The 14,417-nt window shown below is 45.9% G+C and overlaps 2 protein-coding genes and 1 pseudogene across 3 annotated transcripts; 2 read left to right on the top strand and 1 right to left on the bottom strand.

Moving 5' to 3' along the window:
* The first annotated feature begins 327 nt into the window (after positions 1–327).
* On the top strand, positions 328–5,006 carry LOC127767140 (probable GABA transporter 2). 2 transcript variants are annotated; one of them, XM_052292384.1, is made up of 6 exons: positions 328–683; positions 786–1,016; positions 1,384–1,481; positions 2,944–3,130; positions 3,726–3,856; positions 4,257–5,006. In XM_052292384.1, the coding sequence occupies exons 1-6, from the start codon at positions 593–595 to the stop codon at positions 4,881–4,883; spliced, it is 1,365 nt and encodes a 454-aa protein (XP_052148344.1). In that variant the 5' UTR covers positions 328–592; the 3' UTR covers positions 4,884–5,006. The 2 variants fall into 2 exon arrangements, with proteins under 2 accessions (XP_052148344.1, XP_052148334.1); XM_052292374.1 differs by having other exon boundaries at positions 4,221–5,006.
* Positions 5,007–10,758: 5,752 nt separating this feature from the next.
* On the top strand, positions 10,759–11,344 carry LOC127781275 (uncharacterized; annotated as a pseudogene).
* Positions 11,345–11,769: 425 nt separating this feature from the next.
* Positions 11,770–13,990, bottom strand: LOC127766666 (hydroquinone glucosyltransferase-like). Its single transcript, XM_052291782.1, has one exon. The coding sequence runs from the start codon at positions 13,786–13,788 to the stop codon at positions 12,265–12,267; it is 1,524 nt and encodes a 507-aa protein (XP_052147742.1). The 5' UTR covers positions 13,789–13,990; the 3' UTR covers positions 11,770–12,264.
* Between the last annotated feature and the right edge of the window lie 427 nt (positions 13,991–14,417).

Genomic DNA, 14,417 nt, shown 5'->3' with positions numbered 1-14,417 from the left:
TACTAAATATATAGAAGTTTTCTTAAAAATCAAATAAACTTATTTTTAAGTTTATAATAATTGATACTCAATTATTATGTGCTCATCTTTTGCATGCAAGTGAAAAGTTAACCGCTACCACTCAATAATAGAAGTGAGTCTAATGAATCTAGTCAGATTGCCCAATTTGATTTGTTTTACTCTAATCCGAAGACGACGACGTCCACTTGGAACAGAGCCCTTTTAATTAACCTCGTCACGTCCTCACCTCACCGCCGATCCGGCCACGCAGCATAAATACGGGGGCCGGGCGCCCAACGAGAACCAAACAGCTACTCCTACTAGTAGACGATCAACTGATCAAAGCGGAGACCCCGCAAAGCCTCTGGCACTCGCAGTTGGAGCAGTAATCGCGAGATTACAACATTTAATCTCCTCGTTACCGCTCAATTAACGCACCGATTAAGTTGGTTCATCAGATTAGGCTTGGGGTTTACACGCATCCACAGAGAGAGAGAGAGAGAGAGTGGCCGAGCGAATCCTCTCCTCTTCGCGTCGCCTTTGCCGCGTATAAATACCGTGGCGCGGCGCGGGACGACTGGAGACGAAGGCGATGGCGCACGCGGCGTTCGACGCCGAGGCCGGCGCGGCCGCCAAGCCGCCCGCCGCCGACGCCGGCGCCGCCTTCGTGCTCGAGTCCAAAGGTAGGTCACACCACTCCACCCCCCGCCCGCCTTCCGCGCGCAATGCGAGGGCTGATTCTGCTGTGATCTGTGGTTGGGTCGCGTCGCGGGGCGACCTTGCAGGGACGTGGTGGCACGCCGGGTTCCACCTGACGACGGCGATCGTGGGGCCGACGGTGCTGACGCTGCCGTACGCGCTGCGCGGGATGGGGTGGGCGCTGGGACTCACCGTGCTCACCGCCGTCGGCGCCGTCACCTTCTACGAGTACTCCCTCATGTCCCGCGTCCTCGAGCACTGCGAGGCCCGCGGCCGCCGCCACATCCGCTTCCGCGAGCTCGCCGCCGACGTCCTCGGTATTACTATTAACTCCCCTGATCCATTCCTTTCCACTGCACCCCATCACCACACGCACATGACATTCCCGTGTATTGCCCCATGTGCGTTCGGTGCAATGCCCACAAGCGAAGCAGACAGCTTTAGCTACCCGCATCAATGCTCGTTTGGACGCAGCGCGGCGCCGCGCGCGCGCCTTTGTGCACGGGCGGCGGTGGAGCAGCCAGCGACACAGTCACACTAGCTGCCGTGCTGTTGCCGACTCGCCGCCATGCTCCCATTAATTAGGATGGCGCGCGTTGGTGAGCTCGCCAACGCAAAGACACAAAATTAATTATCGACATGATAGTATCGCCTTTTCTTTTGTTCGTCTGCTCCTGCACGCAGGGTCCGGGTGGATGTTTTACTTCGTGGTCATCGTGCAGACGGCCATCAACACCGGCGTTAGCATCGGCACCATCCTGCTCGCCGCCGATTGCCTCGAGGTGCAAATCGTTGCTTCCCATAACCCCCTTGAACTCTCTGTCTGATATGCATATAAGTTTAAGCTCATACTATTGCCAATTGCTGTTGTCTATGATTGGTTTATTGTTCGGAACAAAGTTTTCATGTCGTTTGTGTTTGGACAAGCTGTAGTATATCCAACAAATTGGGAATGCCTGGACATAGTTGCCGTACAAAATCAAGAAGCTATCATGCTCTTAATGTGAATGTAGAATATGAATAAGATATCGTATTGCATAGATCAATAAATATTTGGCCATCCATGTTTGTTGTGATCTAAATGGTTGGCTCTGATGAATTTGACTCGAGCTGCTTCAGGATAGGAGGGTTGCTTTCTGTTATCCAGTATCCACTGACGCAACGACAGAAATTCAAACTAGTAAGAAAGCTGGTCCCAGACGATATGCTGGCATGCTAATTTTGCTAATGCGTGTGGGAGGATTCATACTATGGTTATTAATATTTTATTGGCTTTGCTTGTGGGTTTGTAATATGCAAGCAAGTCATAATCATGCAACCAATAAGTAATACTACCTCCGTCCAAAAATAAGTTTAGTTTTGTACGGTTCATATTTAACGTTTGACGTTTGTCTTATTTGAAAAAAAATTATGATTAGTATTTTTATTGTTATTAGATGATAGAACCTGAATAGTACTTTACGTTTGACTTTTTTTAATAAAAAATTCATAATTTTTTAAATAAGATGGACGGTCAAATGTTGGATACGGATACCTATGGCTGCACTTACTTTGGGATGGAGGTAGTAAGTAATAACGAAGTCCTGCAATGGATATTGATGGCTATGCAACGCTCTAGTAGTTCTAATTTGAAACAGGTATAGGTTGTTTCCTGTTCATTTGATTGCAAATATCCACAATAAAAGCTAAACTTATTTTAGGAACAAAACCTGATCACTGATTGTAAAAGCAAAGGAAATAAACCCTATGCTGCTGTGCAATTTTCATGTGCTTGTACTTCTGACCTTGGAAGGATTGAACATATGGCTACTGAAGGCTAACTCTAAAATTACATGATTTTATTCGTAGCATGTCTGCATAGCTGTCAACATACATCATTTTTTTTTAGAGCTTAAAATTGTATGGAGGAAGAAGATATTCCAATCCTTGCATAGTCTCTTGCCTGCAACCTAAGTACTTCTATACTAAGTTCAGACAAGAAAACATTAAGGGGGCAGAATGATAGAACAGAACTGGCAATCCCATATTTTTTCTGTCAGAAAGGAGTCAGTACTGTAGTCGGCCTGCTAGTAATTACAATCTTCTAAAACTGTAAAGTCATTTACAGTTAGTGAAATTGCATAACAGATTTCGTCTATTGGCATGAAAAAACAACTAATTAATAACTTCTTTCTGTTCAGTGTTCACTGCTCAAATTATCAGTTGCAAAATTGGATAAACTGGTCTTTTGTTGTGCCCAAACAGATCATGTATACGAGCCTTTCTCCCAATGGTCCCCTGAAACTGTACCACTTCATCATCATAGTAGCTGTGGCGCTGGCCTTCCTCTCCCAGCTACCATCATTCCATTCCCTGCGGCACATTAACTTTGCCTCTCTGCTCTTGAGCTTGGGCTACACCATCCTTGTATCTGCTGCTTGCATCGGTGCAGGTATATCGCCTGAACTCTCGCGTCACATGTTCATTCCTCTCTGTGTTCCCAGAACTTTTCTGTTAAGATTTCAGAGAAACTTATGCTGCAGCAGATGGAGGAATTAGATTCCACAAAAGGTTGGGAATTAGATCGGGTATCTATCAGTAGTATTCTTCATAAATATACAGTAAATTCTGCTCCATTGTTTATATATACACAAGACAAAATACAAATGGAATGAACGTGATTACTGCGCTTTGCAGCCAATTCTTTTCAGTTGTTTTTTGATGCATGATAACGGAACAAACTCAACTAGGTATGATATGTCCACAAAACGCATTACTGTCGTTACTTATTAGACGTTTCAGGTTCCAGTAAAAACCATTAGGAATTTTAACTTTTATGCCATTTTGTACCTGCAATTCTAATTTAGGCACAACACAAGCTATTTGATTGGTTTGGCCAGAACCAGACTTAACAAATTCATGATTACTAGTTTCTTCAGCTACGCTATATCAGAAAACAAAATTGTACAACTGAGGGCTGCAGTTTGCACTGGTAGTTTAAGTGTCTAACTCTCATTGTCCTAGATGTTAACCATCATTCTTAACAGGTCTGTCAAAAGATGCTCCGGTGAAGGATTACACGCTTAGCTCGTCCAAATCAGAACAGACCTTCAATGCCTTCCTCTCTATTTCTATCCTGGCTTCTGTTTACGGCAACGGCATACTGCCTGAAATCCAGGTATTCATCATTGCGTCTTCTGACTTTTGATCAAGAAAAAAAAAATCTGACTTAACGTACCTAGATCTAGATATGTTAAACACTTATCAGAAAAATCCCTTAGTGGAATCCAACAAGAGTTATATGGCCATATTGGTAGATTCGCTAGTACTCTGAAATTACATGCTAGCCCTTTTTAGACTATCTGTTCCTCTGGAAATTATAAAGGAAAACACCGAAAACTGTAAGCCACCGCAATATGGTCCAACTGACGCGACAGGCTGGGCTTATTGGGCTCCTAAAATAAAGCCCATATCAATTGTTAAAAAGCTCATATGAAGTGTTATGCAGTTTTCAAACTGGGCTTACTGGGCTTATTTAGAAGATTTATGGTGGGCCGTTTTCAAATCGGCGTTTGCAGGCCACGTTGGCGCCACCGGCGGCCGGGAAGATGATGAAGGCGCTTGTGCTGTGCTACTCCGTCATAGCCTTCGCCTTCTACATCCCTTCGATCACCGGCTACTGGGCGTTCGGCAGCCACGTCCAGTCCAACGTCCTCAAGAGCCTCATGCCGGACACCGGCCCGGCCCTCGCCCCGACATGGCTGCTCGGCCTCGCCGTCCTCTTCGTCCTCCTCCAGCTCCTCGCCATCGGCCTCGTCTACTCCCAGGTGGCGTACGAGATCATGGAGAAGAGCTCCGCGGACGCGACGCGGGGGAAGTTCTCGCGGCGGAACGTGGTGCCCCGGCTGCTCCTGCGGACGCTCTACCTCGCCTTCTGCGCGTTCATGGCGGCCATGCTGCCCTTCTTCGGCGACATCGTCGGCGTGGTCGGCGCCGTGGGGTTCATCCCGCTCGACTTCGTCCTCCCCGTCGTCATGTACAACATCGCGCTCGCGCCGCCCAGGCGGTCGCCGATGTTCCTCGCCAACACGGCCATCATGGTCGTCTTCTCCGGCGTCGGGGCCATCGGCGCATTCGCCTCCATACGGAAGCTCGTGCTCGACGCTGGACAGTTTAAGCTCTTCAGCAACAACGTCGTGGACTAAATTGAATTATATATGTCCGTATATAGGAGGTATATATATATAGGCAGCATATATATATATCTTCTAGCTAGGTCCTTAATTACATTGTATCTTGAGAGGTATATAGCTTAATTTGTTTCTTCTTTCTTCGGGCGTACAGATATAGTTACATATAACGCCATATATCGGGCTGTATTAGCTACGTACCTATGTACTACTGCCTCCGTTTCATATTATAAGACTTTTCTAGTATTACTCACATTCATATATATATATATATATATATATATATATATATATATATATATATATATACACACACACACACACATATATGTATACGTATATACATATGTATATATATATATATATATATACATACATATATATATATATGCATATATGTATACATATATGCATATATGTATATATATGTATATATAAGCATATATGTATACATATGTATATATATATACATATGTATATATATATATGTATATGTATATATATATATGTATATATATATATATATATGTATACATATATATATATATGTGTGTGTGTGTATATATATATATGTATATGTTAATAAATTTAGACATATATATATGTGACTATATTCATTAACATCTATATGAATGTGGATAATGATAGAAAATCTTATAATCTGAAATGGAGGTAGTAGTATATATAATAGTTCACTGGTGAAGTTAAATGCATGTAGTTTGTACGAGCAAATGTGCATTTGCAATATAGAAATCGTCGGGGCTGCTTTTTTGAGCTACACAACGATGACACATGCTTTGAGCTCCAGTCATATCGCCGTAAGTGTTTATTTTTTTTATTCGTGTGGCTTCTTGGCCGGGTTTTCCTAATTAATACATCCGTCTCTTAATATAATATTATTTACTATTTTGTTGTAACGTTTGATCACTCGTCTTATTTTAAAAAACTGTACAAATATAAAGACGAAAAATTGTTCTTAAAGTAATTTAGATAATAAAGTATGTCACAAATAAAATAAATAATAATTTCAAAATTTTTTGAACAAGACAAGTAGTTAAACAGTGCAATTAAAATGTTAAAATATCTTATATTAGAGTACGGAGGGAGTAGTGTGTTTGTGAGATTTTTGGTTCGGATTTTCTTAAACACTATGCCAAGTCTCTTACTGTTAAACGAAAACAGACGATCCCGGCCCTATCCTCTTTTGATCATTTTTTAAAAAAAAAACATGTATAGCAAGAGTTAATGAGAGAACAATGGATAGAATCAAACAATAAACTTGAATGAATTAAAGAAGAAATGTCGATTCCTTCATGCTGTCGTGGTGATCCTCAATTCCTCACTCATCAAGGAAGCTTAAGTCGATTAGACTGGACATTTCACACTGCTACAGAACCAGCTATCTATCTGTCAGGCTGTAACGAGTCAAGTAGGACCGTCGTATATAGTGGTTGGAACTTGGAACTAAGGGCCGTTATAAATAGGGTTAATCGGATCCATGCCACTATAAATAGACTAAATTAAAAAAATACCACTACTATTCCGATATCGTTGGATCCATGCATCGTCTCGGAGGGAAGTTGCCGTCACGGGCCGTCGAGACGAAGCCCTGTGCGTCGTCTCCCCCTTTCTGTTTCATGTGGTAGCCACCCCTAGTGCTTCCCTTCGCCTCCAGCTCAGCTCCAGCTCCGCCGGTGACTCTACCGAGGCCGGCACCGGGTTCTTGCATTCCACGGCGTCGACGACGGTGAACAGCGAGGTGAGGAACCATGAGGACGGCATGTAGGTCTTGACGACACGGGAGACGATGGCCGCGCTCCTGTGGTAAATGTCCACAGCAGAGATGAGCTCCCCAGGTAGCAGCACCCTTCCCTGCCCCTGATCATCTCCGTCGAGTGGAGTGGCGGCGGCGTCCACACACGGGGAAGGGAAGGCATTGGCGAAGTTGGCGCCGTGGACGGGGAGTGGATGGAAAACGCGATGGAGTGGGATGATCTAATTTCCCAAAATTTTAGTGGCACCCGGCCGATATTGTGAATAGTAGTGTCATTTTTCTAATTTGGTATATTTGTAGTGGCATATCCAATTAACCCTTATAAATATGGTGCTTAACATCTATAATGCTTTATAATAACATATGACTTGACTAGACATGTATAACAAGGAAACATATCCTATGCACACAAGCTTCCCGTGCACACTCTGTGCATACCAACTAGCAAATGTCACGAAAAATTCTACAAAAAATATACACTTACTTTGAATAGTATTGCATGTACATGTGGAATTTTTTCTTCAAATTCATTACATTTTAGTCGTAACAAAAAAAGGACAAAATTCTGACAAATTTTTACCTTTAAAACTGTCAGATTTTGCACTTTTTTATTACGACTAAAATATAATGAATTTGAATATGAGACTTTATAGATATGTGTAATATTAATAGGAGTAAATGTCCAATTTTTTGTAGGATTTTTCGTGACATTTGCTAGTTGGTGTATATGGAGTGTGTATGAGAAGCTTGTGTGCATAGGATATGTTCCCCTCTAACGAGTCATCTTTTATGAATAGATGCATTGTTGTCATCTTAAACGGTTACAAACCACCAACCGCTATAGATCTCGAGAAACAGCCACCTAGATCCATATATAGCTAGTAATACTATAATTCTCTCTTCCTCGAGTCTCGATCTAGAAACCACCACTGCTCCTAGCTCCCTCCTAAGTCCCGAGTGTCGAGCGTAGCTATCACCGTTGACTCCCAGCTCTCTCTTAAGAGCCGAGCACTGCTGCTGCCATCCACTCGACCACTCCCCTTCCCTCCTGAGCGTAGTCGTCGTTTTCACCTTTCGCCTAGCTACTTCACATTTCCCTTCGCTTCCAACCATGGCCGTTGCTCTCCTCTTTCTTCTCTCAAGCACTGCTTCGGTCATCGTCTTCTCCTCCATCCTAGTGCCAAGTGCCACCGCCACCTCCACATCTCTCCCGAACGTCAATGTCGCCAGATCCAATTGTTGGGGGAGCTCAAACCAACCTCCCTAAGATAAAGGGTCATCGGATCAAAACATCTCCGACTTCTAGGTGGCTAGATCCAACTGGCCCAATCACCCATCTTCCCAAGCTCTACCCCATCCAACGTTGCCATGTCTATGGGTCTTGGTGACAGGTATGATGACGGCATGCTGGCAGTGGCACCATATCAATAGTCATAACAAGAAGGAGGGCCAACTTGTGATGGGGGCTGATGCCTAGATATAACGCGGCCACCTCTTTTGCTCTCTTTTCAGATGAGCTCCTCTGAAATACTGCCCTTCGCGTGGGGTCACTAACATGTGGGTCGACAAGCTGTGGGACCCTCATGCCAGCCATTTGAATGGAAGGAATTAGAAGACGAGGGGTATAGTGAAGATGAATGAGAAGATAGAAAAAAGAATAAGAAAAGTTTTTTTATTAGACACATGAAATTGGTGAAATATTTTATTCAAACAAATGTAGAACCAGAATGGATTTTGTACTTATTGCTGGTTCTTTCTCCTGAATTAAGACCCATTGTTTATGGGTCCATGGACAAAGCAGTGACTTCGGATATTAATAAACTTTATGAAAGATATCCTTCTCTCATCTTCGTGCGCAGCGATGGCGATGGTGTAATAGTGGCTACGTTGACAATGACGACAACCACGATTACAGGCAAGGCATCCTCAGCACAATGATGGCGATTAGTATATGGTGTGGATGATTATTCTTTTTTTGGGGGTACCACTAACGGTTCAACAATCCTGAACCGACGTAAGAAATAACCGGTAGTGAGCCGTTACATATGAAAGTAATTAAGGGAGGTAATTAATTTCTTCTAGAGTGAATTATGTAATGGAATTTTGGGCCTCTTATAAGAGCACACAACCATTTTCGTAAGTAGATGAAAAAAAACATATACATTTGCTTGTAACAAGTCAACTAATTAAGTAGTGACTTGGCGTACATATTTTTACGATTACGAACACGCAAAAAAATTACACGTCAATATATTAGAGGGAAAGAGTGTTTGTTTACACAGCACAATCAGCCAGACCAGCTTATGCCATGGGAAGGGAGAAAAGACAAAAACAAGAAAAACCAAGGAACGAAGACTAAACGCAACTCCAATTTGCAGGAAGGGAGCAGAGCCACACTACCCTCCCAAGAAAACCCCGAAAGAAGCAACGCCAGCTAACGACTATAGGTGACCCTCGATGAGAATGGACTCTAGAACCACTGAGACCGAAGAGAGAGCAAAGTCGAAAACCCTGAAGTTTTGTTCCTTCCATAATTGCCAAGATATTAGGAGGACCAGGGAGTCGACATCGGTTATTAAATTGCAAACTTATCGAGTTGAGCATCGTGACGATTTGAATCAATTCCAACTTCCAAGTGCCACTATACATATAACATATTTATCAGATAATTTATTACTAGGTCCACACAATCCCTTAAATGGGAAAAATCATTGCCACCCACCAATTAGTAGTGCATGACGAAGCTTGTGCAACACGCGCGAGCTGCCTAGTTTCCTAACCAATACTACTAGCTAAAATATCAAATCACATATATATTAAAAACCTAGAAATTACGGTTGGATCGAAAAATAGACATCTGAGATACATCTAAATCACTGTGAGTAAATCAATAAAATATTTACTCATGAAGTAAAATTTTTACTCGTGATGATGTGGACGAACTTTAAACGTCTATTTTTCGATCCAACGATTTTTTTAGGTTTCCATTACTGCATTACATATGTAAGGCTCAGTTGATTTACAAATTTCCAAATCATAAGAATAGGAAAACATAGGAACACATGTGCAAAACAAATGATAGAAAAAAGTATAGGATTGATCTTTTGGATGGTTGGTAGGGAAAATATATGAATGCTTAGTATTAAGTTAATATGATCAAGGTTGGAATGCTTTAACCATGTAACTTGAGGTCAAATACATCAAACAATGAGTAATTTACCTCGATCCTATTCGTAGGAATAGAAAAAAGAGCTCTAAGTGGATGCAAATTTTCCTATGAAATTTCTTAAGAATCATAGCCCAAGGAAAATTTCATGCTCAAATCCTACAAAACTAATGGATGAATAGTACATGAATCTTGTTTCTACATTTTCCTTCCATTTTCCCTCCAAAACAAATGAGTCCGTAGTTTCCGCCCTTTTTTCCCATGATATTATACCTATCTTAAAATATACACCCCATCTTAAAATATAGTAAACTAAGATTGGATGGAATACATCTTAATACAACGAATCTAAATAGAGATATGTATCCCATATAATCCATTGTTATATTTTGGAACGGGGGAGTAAGAGAAATTAAGGATATAGGAGTAAGGAGATAAATGACTAAAATGCCTCTAATAAGTGTTTGTTGGCTGTATGTGGATTAGGTAGTTGGAATAAGATAGAAAAAAATGAACTAGAGTTGATTGATGTGACCGTACACTACTACAAGATAAATTTTTCTGGACGCCATCCCCTTTTGTTTCTATACGGACCGTAAGTGGAACCGTATGAGAAAATAGGGGGACCGGTGCCAGACTGTCGCCCACACGGAAAAATGCATTTTCCCGTGCGGGCGTCTTAATCCAACCGCACGGGATAATCCTCATTATCCCGTGCGGTCGACTTAAAAGAACCGCATGGGAAAATCGTTTTTTACATGCGGACTTTTATTAGTGGACCGCACATAAAAATATCTCCCTCCTTTTCCTCCCACTCACTTCAAATTTTTTACATTCTCTTTCCCCTTTTTTTCTTTCTCACCCACTTCGAATTTTTCACACCCTCTCTCTTTCTTTTTCCTTTTTATTCTCACTGCTACACGCCTCTTTCCTCTCTGTCTCTGTAAACATCTGCCTCTTTCCTCCCCTCCCCTTCCCTTCCCGGCGACGCCTTCGAGAGGATGGACGGCGAGACGCTCTCCTGGGCGGAGCCGGAGTGCGGCGACGAGTTCGCGCTTTGCTTCCTCGACAAGGCAGCCTGCACCACCGTCTCCGGCGCCATCTCCACGGTGACGGCCTCGCGGACAGGCTCGCCGGGCTGCGCGTGGCGAGGCAGGAGGGTGCCCCCGCCGGAGGTGACATCGCCGGCCGGCTTGCTGCCCTCAGCATAGGCCGGAGGCGACGATGAGCAGCGGCTGCGCGACGACGGGAGCGGCGGCGACGGCGAATGCTGGCGGAGGCGGAGCGGCGGCTGCGGCGACGCGGCTGTTGGCGACGGCGACGACGACGACGACGGGAGCGGCGGCGCGACGACGGCGACGACGACCATGGAGAGTGTCAGTGAGAGCTTCGATGGCATGAACAAGGCCAGTGCCATCGCCCACTGTCTAATGATCAGTGAACCACGTGATTTCTATCTATAATTTCAGTTTTTTTAGAATTTTCCGTTGTAATTTGCGAAAATGAAGGGACCATTAATTATGCCGATTTGCTGCTGCATCCACTGACCCATCCATCATCGTTCTTGTGTTAAGCCTGTTGCTGTTCCACACATGGCACTGCCAGGGTTGGTGTCGATTACCGCAGCGACGACGACGGGATTGTTTCGATTTTATTTTTTTTTTGTTCGTTTTTTTTTGTGCGGGTGGTGAAACTGACCACACGCGGTCGACTTAATACGACCGCACGGGATAATCGATTTTCCCGTGCGGTTGTGTTAAGTCGACCGCAAGGGATAATCGATTATCCCGTGCGGTCAGCCGGCCCGCACGCGAAAGTACTGATTTTCTTAGACGAGGAGCTGCAGGCGGGCCGAGTGACCGCACGGGATAATAAATCTAACCGCCCAGAAAAATGGTATTATAGTAGTGGTACTACCTAAAAAAATCCCTTACATTATCACATGTACACATCTCGATCACTATAGCACATCAGTACTCTTTTCGTTTTAAAAAAAAACAACCAATAATTTCAGATTCATTATACTACTATATTATATCAAATCAAATTCTATATTATTATATCTTTTTGATAGAGGGAGTATGCCCTTTATAGTTCTCAACTTTATCTTCAAACTTCCAACTTTTCCATCACATCAAATTTTCCTATACACATAAACTTTTAACTTTTTCGTCACATCAATCATTTCAATTTCAACCAAACTTTCAATTTTAACGTGAACTAAACACCCTTAATGTACAATTACCGAGCACAACACGTATGGTACGTACAAACACCAAAGCTCCGGTTGGACAAGCTAGGCCTAGCTAGGCGTGACACTGACACACATCAGACCACCACCAACCAAGCAGACAAACGTGTTTGCAACCGGGGGGAAGAAGGGAACCGCACGAGCCCACAACGCCGCGCGCGCGCGAGGGGAACGAACCAGATCGATCTGCCGACACCGACACAAATCATTGGGCCGTCACTGCTGTTCCGTTGTCGTCGGGCTCGCCGGCACGACCGCCACGTGCAGCGGCGGCGGCCTTCTTCCACGCGCCACCGACGACGGCCTCGAACGCCTGGCGCGACGGGCCGCCCGGCGCCCGCGTGGCCTTGGCCGCCGCCTCCCGCAGCTCCCGCGCCTTCCTCCGCGCCGCGGCGCCCTTCTCCCCCGTGATGAGCTCCTTCGCCACCGCCGCCACCTCGTCCCGCGTCACCACCCCGTCCTCCCGGGCGTTGCTCGGCCGCAGCGCCAGCCCCGCGCGCGACGACGACAGCATCACGGCGTTCATCCTCTGCTCGGCGTAGAGCGGCCACGCCACCATCGGCACGCCCGCCGCCACGGCCTCCAGCGTCGAGTTCCACCCGCAGTGCGACACGAACCCGCCGACGGCGCGGTGGTTCAGGATCTCCACCTGCGGCGCCCACATCGGCACGGCGAGCCCGGTGCCTTTGGTCCTCTCGAGGAACCCCTCCGGCAGGTAGTTCGTCGGGCTGTCCTCGCCGTCGCCGTCGCCGCTAACGCTGAAGTAGCTGGCCGTCTTGTCCTTGTCGCTGGGGTAGCGTACCACCCATAGGAACCTCTGCCCGCTCGCCTCCAGCCCCGCCGCCACCTCGGCCGTCTGCTCGGTGGACAGCGTGCCGCCGCTGCCCAGACACACGTACAGCACAGACCCGTCCGGCTGGTCGTCGAGCCACCGTATGCAGGCGTCGTTCGCCGCCTTGCCGGAGGGCGACCGGACGAACGGGCCAACCGCGTAGGCCGGAGGGTACACACCTTTGTCGGAGAGCTCCTTGAACGCCACAGCGGTGTCGTGCTCCATGGCGTCGAAGGTATTGACGAGGAAGCCGTCGGCGCGGAGGTAGTCGAGCCCCATCTCGATCACGAGCCGGTACACGGGGTTGGCCCGGTCCTGCACGGGGTCGACGAGGTCGGAGCCGTGCAGCGGCACGCACCCCGGGAGGAGGACGGGGCCCGGGAGGTCGCGGAACTCGCAGGTGGTCGTCCGGTCGAGCACCGGGTTGTGGAGGAAGGAGGTGAGGCACATGAGGTTGGAGGTGCAGAAGACGTATCGCGGGATGCCGAGCTCGGCGGCCACGGCGAGCGCCCGCGGGCTGAGGAGGTCGGAGAGGAAGACGGCGACGCCCGCGGGGGAGTCGAGGAGGGAGCGGAGGAGGTCGCGGAGGTGCGGGAGCGCGCGGCGGACGACGGTGAGGATGCGGGTCTCGACGCGCGCGTCGGCGGGGAGGTCGTCGACGGACACCTCGGGGAGCGCGGCGATGGAGATGGACGGCGGGAGGGAGGAGAAGGTGGAGGAGTGCTCCGCCGAGGAGAAGTTGGTGTGGGTGACGATCGTGGCCGTGAAGCCGTCGTGCTCGACGATGCGCCGGGCGAGCTCGGCCACCGGCAGAAGGTGGCCGGCGCCGGGGCTCGCCAGCAGCACGACGTGCTGACCGCGCCGCTCATTTCGCGCCGGATCTGACTCTATTGCCATGACAGTATTCAGGAGGCTAGCTTGCTTAGCTACCCGTGTGTTTGTGTATTGCCGCTTGCTTAATACCGACCTATACTAATGCTACGTGCTTATATAGAGGTGGAAAGATAGTGACCTTACGTCCTCACGTGGGAATATATATATATCGGGCAAACCACATGTATCGTGGAAACTCGAAAATTATCGTTCGATAAAAAATGAATGTATGATATTTGTCCATGTCATTATGAGTAAAAATTTTACTCCCGTGAGTAAATCTATCAATAAAATTTTTACCCGTGATGACGTAGACAAATCTCATATGTCAAATTTTCGATTCAATGGTAGTTCAATATATATATTCCCCTTTTCGGTTAGCACCACAAATATGGTCTCAGCCATCTCTTAATAAATTTTGATATAAGAGCTATTTCTTATATCTAGCGTTTTTTTAAGGGAGGAATGGAGAAATGGATTTTAAGCTGTAATAATATTATTGGCGGACGTGGAATTTGAAAGGTGGGGTACAAACTAGAAAAGAAGCATCAATACATTAAAAAAAAGTTCTTTATCAAGGAAAAACTATTACAAACTACAAAGTAAAATATTTTATGATCAAATATAGACGTTGATCTGGAGGTTTTTTTTTT

This window comes from Oryza glaberrima, chromosome 1 (assembly GCF_000147395.1).
Source record: "Oryza glaberrima chromosome 1, OglaRS2, whole genome shotgun sequence".
Taxonomy (NCBI): domain Eukaryota; kingdom Viridiplantae; phylum Streptophyta; class Magnoliopsida; order Poales; family Poaceae; genus Oryza; species Oryza glaberrima.
The sequence above is the reverse complement of the archived record's forward strand: the minus strand, read 5'-3'. Positions and strand labels throughout refer to the sequence as shown.

What these genes read in the sequence shown, in the direction of transcription:
- LOC127767140 (XM_052292374.1), top strand. Translation starts at nt 593, where the DNA reads ATGGCGCACGCGGCGTTCGACGCCGAGGCCGGCGCGGCCGCCAAGCCG. An exon ending in GCTCGCCGCCGACGTCCTCG is followed by an intron (nt 1,017 to 1,383) that starts GTATTACTATTA and finishes TCCTGCACGCAG; the next exon opens with GGTCCGGGTGGATGTTTTAC. An exon ending in TGCTGCTTGCATCGGTGCAG is followed by an intron (nt 3,131 to 3,725) that starts GTATATCGCCTG and finishes CATTCTTAACAG; the next exon opens with GTCTGTCAAAAGATGCTCCG.
- LOC127766666 (XM_052291782.1), bottom strand. Translation starts at nt 13,788, where the DNA reads ATGGCAATAGAGTCAGATCCGGCGCGAAATGAGCGGCGCGGTCAGCAC.